The 10,827-nt window shown below is 31.2% G+C and overlaps 1 protein-coding gene across 1 annotated transcript; it reads left to right on the forward strand.

The window, feature by feature from the left end:
• The first annotated feature begins 794 nt into the window (after nt 1-794).
• Nucleotides 795-9,845, forward strand: LOC139501014 (microfibril-associated glycoprotein 4-like). The gene is made up of 9 exons (XM_071289958.1): nt 795-884; nt 2,103-2,164; nt 3,054-3,136; nt 3,681-3,752; nt 4,141-4,273; nt 5,603-5,739; nt 7,482-7,578; nt 8,528-8,692; nt 9,566-9,845. Exons 2-9 carry the CDS (start codon nt 2,116-2,118, stop codon nt 9,829-9,831), a joined length of 1,002 nt encoding a protein of 333 aa, XP_071146059.1. The 5' UTR covers nt 795-884; nt 2,103-2,115; the 3' UTR covers nt 9,832-9,845.
• The last annotated feature ends 982 nt before the right edge of the window (nt 9,846-10,827 follow it).

Raw genomic sequence — 10,827 nt, forward strand, 5'->3', positions numbered from 1 at the left:
TTTGTCCATGGATTTATGAGTTTTGAACAGCGGTATACTACTGTTGCCTTTATTTTTCGATACATTGGGAGTAAAAATAAATTTTGCAAATGCTGTTCAAATGGGAGAGGGAATTAGGAATCGTGCAAAAATAAAAATGGAAAATGATTTACCATATGATGGGGATAGGGGAGTACTGTGGATTCATTAATTTTTGTGGGTATCAATTTTCGTGGATGAAGGTAAACTTGGTTCGTGGACATTTAATTTCATGGATTTGCGGAAGTCGTCATACAAGAATTTAGAAAATTTGTCATTCGTTGAACATATAATTTTGTCGTTCACCAATACCTACGAAATTCACGAAAATTGGTATCAAACGAACAATAATGAATCCTCAGTAGTGCAATTCGGAACAGCAATGATGTAATGAAGATTGGTTTCCGTGGGAAGTTTACTTATGAGGCACTGTATATTGCCCGATTACTATCACATGTCTGTCTTGTATCTGATGGCTGAAACATGATTTAGAGAAAACAATACAAAGAACTAAACTGTATCTCTACTGACAACTTCACTAGTTTTATACATGCCCATTTCATTGAAAAATCAAAAAGTCACACATTATTGCAACTTTGTATTACTTTGTGGTTCGTACACAATGGCAGAAAGTGTGTCTGTTCGTATAAACAGCTGTACTTCGCTAGAATATTTGATAATTACCTGATGACCTATATCTATTGTGTCACATCAACATAGACACACATGATTATTGACTTCGTGGTAAGTACTTATTTACATGTGTTTACATATACTAGGTCGAAAGGTGTAAGCCCAATATAAACGTGATATGATAGGAAATAATTTGTAAGTGACAATTGGTGGAACTTTAAGTTTTATAGAAGGTAAACCAGACTTTTATTAATATAGAGGTGTCCAGAGAAGAGTATACATAACGGCAATCAATTATTTATAGGAGAACAAAATATATTATGCATCAGTATGTTTTCATTCGTGAAAAAAGTCAGCACACCTTCTTAAATAAAATTTAAAAAAAAGGAGCTACTATTTTTATGGTGTTCATGTTTTAGTCAGTGGGATTTCTTTCGACAAACACATAATCTCACTGAATGTCAGAACAACCCTTGTGACTTTAAAAGGTCTACGTTCCTCCCAAAATTATTTATTGTACTCATAATTCCAGTTTTCTTTTTATAAATAAATGGCTAGTTTTTATTATAAAACTTATGTAAATAACTTTTCTGTCCAAATTTAGAAGATTTTCTTTTTAATTGTTTGCTTCCAGTTAACAATTTGCCGATATGTTTTCCGTATGCAGTGAACTCAGCGTGACCTTTCTCGTATAAATCAGGTAATCGAAATGCGCATGAATCTGTCATTGAAATACTTAAAAGATCTTATTGTAAATGTTATACACGTGCTCAATATCGATTCTTCTTTTCTGATTGTTAAGTATAAGGTGACAATTGGTACATGTAAACTACGGCTTCTCAACACGACAATTAAATAGCTGCCATATTTTCACATCATAACAGACCGAGAGAATGTTGTAGTGGACGATTAAACGATACGGATACGTAAAAAATGACAAAACCGTGCACAAAAGACTAAGTTATGATATAAACATGCATTGGTTCAAAAATTTGATAAACATATTTTTCACCAGCCACTAGTTTCATTTAACTTTGAAATTGCATTATTTTATTTAAATCTTATTCTAGATTTTAATTTTACTGTGTTATAATATTCTATCGTCTAGCAATTTAGCGATTTGAATAAATCGCCACTGATGAATCGTTTGTAGCCGAAACTTGAGTCTGGTATTAGATTATAAACCTGGTGTCTTTAACGATTTTTTATGGTGAATACGATAATGTAGCCTCGTTTTGAAAAATAACACTCAAAACTCTTTAAATGGTGAAAAGAAAGATCACAGACTGACAATTTACTTTCCTTTTGCAAGGGGTAAACATATTCACGTAGCATTGAAGGTAACCAAATTTGCATACTTATATGCCTAATTTTTTTGAAAAAAATTACAGAACCATGTCAGTTGCGAAACATATTGCATGACATTGAACGTGAATATTATTTGTTTACAGATAGTTTGAAGAGATGACCAAGCTGATCGTTGCTGTGTTTATGTTGTCGGTGACAACAATTAGTAAGTAACTCAACCAGTACGATAATAGTTAGCAAAATTTGCTTACTAAACAGTAGCACACGTGTGAATTGCCAGTATGGGGTCGTGTACGTATTACTTGGTCAATTTTGTTCAAATGTTCGTCGGCTAAAGTTTTGACTGTGATATTGATTTGTTTATATGACCCCATGGTTTCTTCTTCCTTCTCTGTAGTCGCTGTATCTATCACTGACTATGGAATAATCGAATTTCTTTGTTAATGTCAAATCACTTCTTTTGAATTTTGACATAAAAAGGAGTTGTTTTTGTGAAATAAGTTTCTTGTTTTCGTATTCATCTATTTGTTTACTAACATGCATATGGATATCTATTTAATGCATTATAAAGAATAAAGTTTATAACATTAACTCCTATATTCGCACTAGGTAGACTGTGGAGAATTGTTGACGAAATTATATTAACTATCTAATTCTTTAGTATAATACAAATGTATGTTCGTTCAATTTGACTTTTCATATACATATATAGCTCTATGAATTGACAGCAAATTGTTGAACGAACATCCTTGTTATTTATTCCAAGAAAAGCATACATGTGTATAAGTACATTAAACATACAGTATATAAACATATATATATATATATATATATATATATATCATAAAGCATATTTGTAACGCAAAACCATATCATTTTTAAACTATGCTATAATCGACATGATGTATCATGGATACACTGGTAATTTGATACCCGGATCAGAACAGTACAGTTTTGTTTTCAAAAGTTGTTTATGTATATATCAGTTGTATTTTGGTTAGATTTTTCATCAACTTAGATGTATCATTTATCTATTGGAGGTTATGGCTCTATATATTTTTCTTTTTTTAAATTCACTTGCTCTATCATTGTAGATTGTGGTCAGGATTGTCTTTCGTGCACTGGCATTGAAACTGCTGGAGATTGTGATAGACGTGAAACTTGCAATAATGATGAGGTACTGGGTACGTTTGAACATGAAGACAAATAATCATGAATTGTAAAAAATAGTTGTATTTTAAAAATACATGTAGGCTACTTAAAATCTAAAATTGTATAAGATCTTGATTTTAAAAGTACACAACTTATGATGAACGTTTCATATTGAAACAACAAATAAAGGTAGTTTTATTTACCAATTAATTAACATATCTAAAACAGATGCATAACACTTAAAATCCAAACACGTTTTGGTACCCTTTTCAGCCCATGGAAAATGTGAATACCAATAAACAAGCAATGTAATGGAGTTCCCTGTTACAAATTTTGGGAAAAGAGAGATACATTTTATTGCTATATAGAAAAGAGATGACATATGTTCCTAATTTTAGAATTAGTAAAGATTCATCAAAGATACAATGCTTATAATTTGACACATAAATGCCTGTTATTTACGCATATAACATGTATAATGAAGTATGTAATAAATGATAAACATTGTTTCCTCCATTTGTCCTATATATATATATATATATATATATATATATGACTGTGTTTTGTAGGTTTGTTTCAAGCAAAAATACTCTACAACTTCTGGCAAAGTTCTATTTGATTTTGGTTGTTCTAAGTCACAGGTAAGATGAAACTAGATTTTGAACGTTTTGGTTATATTTTCACTCATTCATGTTTTAGATGAAATATTTAATCAGTCAAGCAATATCATATAGATTGTACAACAGCATCAATTTTTTAGATAGAAACATGATTAAAGGTCAAGTGGAGCATTTTCGAGTTTATTACATATCATGTAGAGACATCCCTTATCATATGGTATCAGTATTGAAATCTGTCTTTATGATCAATGAGAAAAGTTAACTTTATCCAATGTTTAGTCGATCTATGAGTTTGACTGTCCCTCTGGTATCTTTCGTCCCTCTTTTAGTGAGTACATGTACAAAATATCAATCAATTAATTGGTTCTAATATATTATAAAACTTACACTACAATTTTTTTTTATATAGCTTTGCAGCAAATCATTGGGAACTATATTTGGGAGAAGAGAAGAAGGACATCACATCATATGTGAAGCATGTTGTAACAATACAAGGTATTGCAATGGAGAACTTCGATGTGACCCGGTTATAAAACAAAACTGTAGGTGTATACATAATCTGTCATAACCTACTCGTAAGCATTTTGGAAAGTTTAACATATTAATCAATTTTAAGCATGAACAAAATGGAAAGGAAACTGAACTTCACAGTAAATATAAAACTAAGGAGATGTGGTACGATTGCCTATGAGACAACCTCCACCAAATATATTGTCATGTGTTGCTGATTCACAATGTTAACTTTATTTCGACGTCCATGTTTTAAAATGTTTATAGAATAGCTAATCGAAGAATTCAAATAGAGAAAAATATTCAACGAGTGACCGAACAACACATTAATTCACGAATGCGCGTAGCGCATGAGTTAATTATCAGTGTTGTTCGGTCACGAGTTGAATATTTTTCGATGATTTAATTCTTTAATTAGTTAATCTTTTCATTACATTGGCAAATGCCTTTTTTTTTAAAAGAAATTAATGTAAAACATGTCAGGAACTATGTCTTTTTTCTACGCATTCACAACTTGTTTTGATCCGCCGTTATCGACGTCTTGACAACGCCTATTGTTGTATGACGTCAGAGAGTGAAATAACAACATTTATTTCACATGTGAAATTATCGGATTTTATTTACCTGGGAAATCAATGTAATTTATTGCAACCAATGTAATAAATTGTTTTTAACCTTTAAGTTGCACTTTAAAACAAATATTTCCTACAATTCTGAGTTATGACTCCTTGGTGTTTACACTGATGAAAGCTTTAGCGCTCAGTGTTCAGGTAACAAATAGTACTACTAGAAACAATAATAGAGTAACCTATGACATGGCTACAAAAATCTTTATTGTTTCATGGTTTACTGATAAAAAAAATATCACAATTAGGGTGTTTCAAAGTAAATTAAAAAACGCAGAAGTCTATAAAGGAAAAAGTCAAAAGAAATATCTAAATATAAAACACAAATAGAGTGTTGCAAGATTGATACATTTGTTATATTCAGTGACGATACTAGTATCGCTATATGTTAAAATTCTTTTTTCAATCTCAATTCATCCGACAAAGGAAACGGGACAATCTATTATCTATATTTATGCCTATAACTCGTTTAAACAGTACTTACATTAAAGATTTAGACAGTACAACCAAAAACGATGAAAGTTATGAAGGAAACTAACATCTTACTTTAATATCTATTTGATCGCCATTGCTTAGTATATAATAACTTGTTTTCGGTTTACATATGATACAGTATATGCATTTACTTCTTGCAAATGTTGAATAATCGAAACACTTTTAAAGTATGAATAATATAAATTGTCCTGTCCTTATTGAAAGTTTAAACTAATGAGTTATTGATATGTTTACTTTCAGACACCCATCTACCAAGAGAATGTTCAGAAATATTACCATCAAATTTGACAAGTGGAATTTACAATATATATCCATTCAATTCGCATATAGCTGTTCCAGTATTCTGTGATATGACCACTGAAAATAAAAGTTGGACGGTAACATATTTTGTATTTGGATAGTTAAACTTACCACATATACTAGACCCTATGTATTTACTTACCTATTCATATCATTGTCTCACTTTTCGGTCTTTGTAGAAATGGCTTCAATACTTCAAGCGACAACTCTACGAGAAAATATACCTTTCTTTGTATTCTCTTACAATAGTCATCACCGAAGTAAGAGATCCGTACATTGGATTTTGTCTCATTGACACTCATTCCCAATTTTTTTTTATATGAAAGTGATTCGTGTCCAAATCTCGTTTTGAAGACATGCATTACAAAAACTATTCTCAGTAATTAACCACAGTATTAAATGTTTATTAATTCATAATCACGATATGATTTAAAAAAAAGGTGGTCGTCTGATATTGATGTTTATTGCAATCAATCAATTTTCCCTATACTTGAAATCAATGTTTTTCTAGGTTAAAAATCGCATTACTTGGTTGATATATTCCAAATGATTTTCAAATTTCGAACAACACCCAAGACGTCGCTACTTATTTTGGTTTATAGGAAGCATAGCCGTATACTTTTCCGTAAATGTTATTTTGATTATACGCTTGAAGATTCAATACAAGTACACGACAATGTAATGTGATTGGTAATAAGACAACTATTCGCCAGATACCAACTGGCGAAGTAAAACATATTAACGGGTATGCACTCCTCTTATATCCCCGGACAGTGGTGTAAAAGCAACTCACAAAAACGAACGGTTAAATCATTTAGCCGTATTTGGCTTTTTGTAATTTTAAATATTCAATGCTCTTCAGATTTGTTCTTCTTTGGCTTTGTAACTATTTTGATATAAGCAAGCGTCACTAATGAGTCTTGTGTAGACGAATCGCGCGTCTGGCGTATTAAATTATAATCTTGGTACCTTTGATAACCAATTAAAGAGATAGCTTTAAAAGAGAATTATGTATGATCAATTGAATGTTTACAGTTAAAACTTTATAAACATTTGAACCAGACAGATTATTAAAGAAGTCAATGTTTTCATTTCATTTTTGACCTTTATACACACAGAATGAAAGTCTACTTTGTAAAGCCGGTATAACTCAATGTATTGACTGAATTGTTATGTAACTTGATCTATTAAATCAGAAGAACAACAGGTATTTTCATCCTCTTCTATATCTTCAATGTATCGACTGCATTTTAATAAAATTAAATGCATTAGATTGGAAAAACAACATGTGGTCAGCCTCTTTTATTCATAAATAAATGTTTTTAAAATTTAATAACTAAACGGTATTACTCAAATGAGTTTATTAACTTGACGTTCTCTTTGCTCTTGGAATATACCGACAGAGACACCTAAGGATTTTCGCTTGTCATGTTTAGGACTTTTTGTAAGATTTTCGGAATCCTCTGGTTTTATCCATTTGAATGCTTTAAAAAAAGTTGTCCGTTGACTCCCATTTTTCTTTTTCTAAATCTTTTACATGTATAATGATAAGTCATCTATTAAAGTCTCACACACTTTTAATTATTTTTCAATAGTTTTTGAGAACTTAAATTTGTCAATAATTAAGATATGAAAGTCAAGAGAGAATATTTTACCGCCAAAATTTCAGTGGCTTATATATATATATATATAAAAAAACACATTGACCTATATATTTGTTTTGCTCTTTTGATCTCTTTTTTAATCCCCTATCAATATAAACTAGTGTTTTGAAAAACTAATTATATTGTCACTGAGAAGCAATCTCTCTTAACTTCAGGTAATACAAAGAAGATACAACGGTTCTGTTGACTTCTTCAGAGATTGGATGACTTATAAAGAGGGTTTTGGTTCTGTTGATGGCGAATATTGGTTGGGTATGTAAAAATGTTGTTGTTTGTAAAAGAAATTACAATTAAATAATAAAATACTATTTAAGTTGAAGTGGGAATACATATTGAATTATAGCGGACGTGGAAATACAGAAGTATAACATTTGAGACCGATTTTTTCAAAGAGATAAAAATGAAATCGTATAAGGACACATATATAATGGACAACACTATTTAAAGAAACAAATCACCAAAATGTATATAAAGAACCATGCTTGAGTCGGTATTTATCAAAATAACAACTGCAATAAAATCTTGTTCGAAAATCAAAAAAGCTTACAACTCGCAACACGTCATTTTCAAAGACGTTGACTTTAATGGTATCCACAATCATATACATCTATGAACTGATACGTGAAACTGATAAGAAAGAAAATAGACAGAAAGCCAACCATACATTACCAAGAACATTAAGTATTGTTCATCAACAAAACAAAAAAGAAAATGAAGTACGATAGGGAAAGCGGTACATGATAAACACGTCGCTTCTATTACTTGAACAGAGGAATATGTCAGAGCGGCAATTTCAATTAGTCATGCATGGTTTTGATTTGTCGTAATGTAGGTCAGTTGGGCTCTATTTTTTTCATAAATAGTATTTTCTGATATGTTTTATCAGCAATACTGAAAAACAAGTTCATTTTTTTTACATAGATAAGGCCGTTAGTTTTCTCGTTTGAATTGTTTTACATTGTATTATCGGGGCCTTTTATAGCTGACTATGCGGTATAGGTTTTGCTCATTGTTGAAGGCCGTACGGTGACCTATAGTTGTTAATGTCTGTGTCATTTTGGTCTTTTGTGGATAGTTGTCTCATTGGCAATCATACCACATCTTCTTTTTTATGTAATGTATTAAGTCTAATTTCTGCACCAATTGAAATCATTAAATTATAGATTAGATTATGCATCCAGGCAAATTATTTTTCAAACAGGAAATGATATAATCCATCGTATAACATCAAGTGGTAACCATGAACTTAGAATCGATTTATCAGACTTCGAGGGCAATGATCGATATGCAAAGTATTCGAGTTTTCTCGTTGGTGATGAGTGGAGTCAATACCAGTTACATGTATCAAACTATTCAGGGGATTCAGGTTAGATTTATATCATCTATGAATTTATAATTATTAAAACGAATCGCAAGTAAAAAACTAAATACATGTTTCGAGCAAAATAACTTAATACCTCACATGCAAACAAAGGGAAATAAATACATACAAACAAGCGATTGAGTTAGCGTTAATTATCATATTAGGAATGGTATATTACTATAGCATTTACAAGGACACTTAATCATAGGACTATATTATTTAACTAGGATTTGTCATATATATGTGTCGATGCTACTGCTTGTCGAAAAGTTGTTAGTCCCCGATGATTTCATCATCTTAGCGGTCTGTACTGCGGAATGACCATGATTCATAGCATTAAAGTATGAAACTTCGTGTTAATACATTTGGAAATTATTGAGAAACACAACTGCATCAAGCAAATTTGGTCTTTGATGCAATTGGCTATGTTTTTATATTTCTTTTAATCATATAGCTCTTAAAGAGTTGACGTATTTCTACTGAATAAAGCGTTCAGGATCCTGTTGAAGATAAATTAAAGAAAAGTTTATTTACACACACTGCTATTTCCATTTCTATTTTCCATTACGCAGGTTAAAAACGCATCATGTGTATTAACAAACCTTGGGCCGATACTGATGATGCCCACCTTGACAAAAAACACACAATAAACAAAAAACTACTGCAATAATGATAAGAGTTGATATTTAAAAAATATACATGTAATTGATCAAGTTGAAACCTAGTGATTACCTTCTGAAATGCATTTTTGTAAAAAAATATACCATATATTTCAGTTATGTCACGAATGACGCGTTTCTTTCCTTTCGAAATATATAGTCAACCGGTTGAAAGGTATCGAACCATTTGTCACATGTTACCATCTATATATTTCAGGAAACTTTCTCATGCACCCAAAGTACAACCATAACGGAATGCCATTTTCTACTTATGATCACGATGCTGATGACTCTCCCCTTAATTGTGCATTGCAATACAAAGGAGGTTGGTGGTATAACCATTGCCTGATTGCTAATTTGAATGGAAGATACCTATCGGGTCATCATAATTCTTTTGCTGATGGTATTGACGTCATAATATGGCACGGAACTCATTATTCGCTAAAGACGGTTACTATGATGATAACCAAAATAAATCTGTAGAAACTAAAATAAAATTGATTTCTTTTCTACGTAACCATTCATTTTGATGAAGACTGTCATAGAATAGAAACTTGTTTCATGCACTAAGAAATTAATCTATCACAAGTCGGCTGCCTGTCGTCCCTCTGTGTCTGCGATTGTCATCTAGGGACCATCAATTGTTTTAATACAAGTAGGATTAAGATGATATATTTTTATCTTTAACTTTAAAAATAAAGCAAAAAATCCTTCGATACAACAAGCATGACTTAAACTAAAAATTCAAGTTTTATGTTCTTTTAAAATGTTTTAATTGTTTTTCTTTCTCCAACCTTTTGTTTTGATGAAGACGAATCTATTCAAAGAACACACATGCACACAACAATTTTTACAGTTTGTTCTACAAGAAACGTACATAACAATCAACTGGCAGTGCCGTCCTTATATTCTTATTTGTATTTTACTCAATAACGTTTTCTAATCACTTCATGTTTGAAGGATTCACCATTGCAGCTATTTATATTAAAGATTGCAATGTAACAGGTCTTCTTTATTTTAGGTCGTCGCGGCAGAGTGAGATAAGTAGTCAAACTACTGTATCACTTTTCTGTCAACTCTGAGATTGTGAATCCTGAACGTGACAGGTGTGTTCGACTCTAAAATCCATTTACTAGGATTCCTTCAATGCACTCCGGCTTTCTCCAACAAAGTAACACAACAGTGTTCACTTAGGGGTTACACATCAATTTATCAATCTGCATTATCTTAGCGGGAAAATGTTCAATCTTCTCAATGTACTTGCATGAAATACATATACATGTCTGACAAAATTGATTCATTTTAAGGTTGCTTTGGTTTCTTCTTCCATCTTGGATTTTGAAAAAGCAGATTTTTTCCATTTTCTTTTCTGAAAGCATACTGTTAAAGCTATCTTCTAATTTTTTATCTGAAAATTTTGGTGTAGTTTTCTTTTAATCACACAAAATAAGGTTTCCCTAGCATAATTCTTACAAAATC

This window comes from Mytilus edulis, chromosome 13 (assembly GCF_963676685.1).
Source record: "Mytilus edulis chromosome 13, xbMytEdul2.2, whole genome shotgun sequence".
Lineage (NCBI taxonomy): Eukaryota > Metazoa > Mollusca > Bivalvia > Mytilida > Mytilidae > Mytilus > Mytilus edulis.

Bases quoted from the DNA above. Each gene is read 5' to 3' on its own strand.
- LOC139501014 (XM_071289958.1), top strand. From the start codon at position 2,116: ATGACCAAGCTGATCGTTGCTGTGTTTATGTTGTCGGTGACAACAATT. The intron at 2,165-3,053 runs GTAAGTAACTCA...CTATCATTGTAG, and splicing joins GTTGTCGGTGACAACAATTA to ATTGTGGTCAGGATTGTCTT. The intron at 5,740-7,481 runs GTAACATATTTT...TCTTAACTTCAG, and splicing joins CTGAAAATAAAAGTTGGACG to GTAATACAAAGAAGATACAA.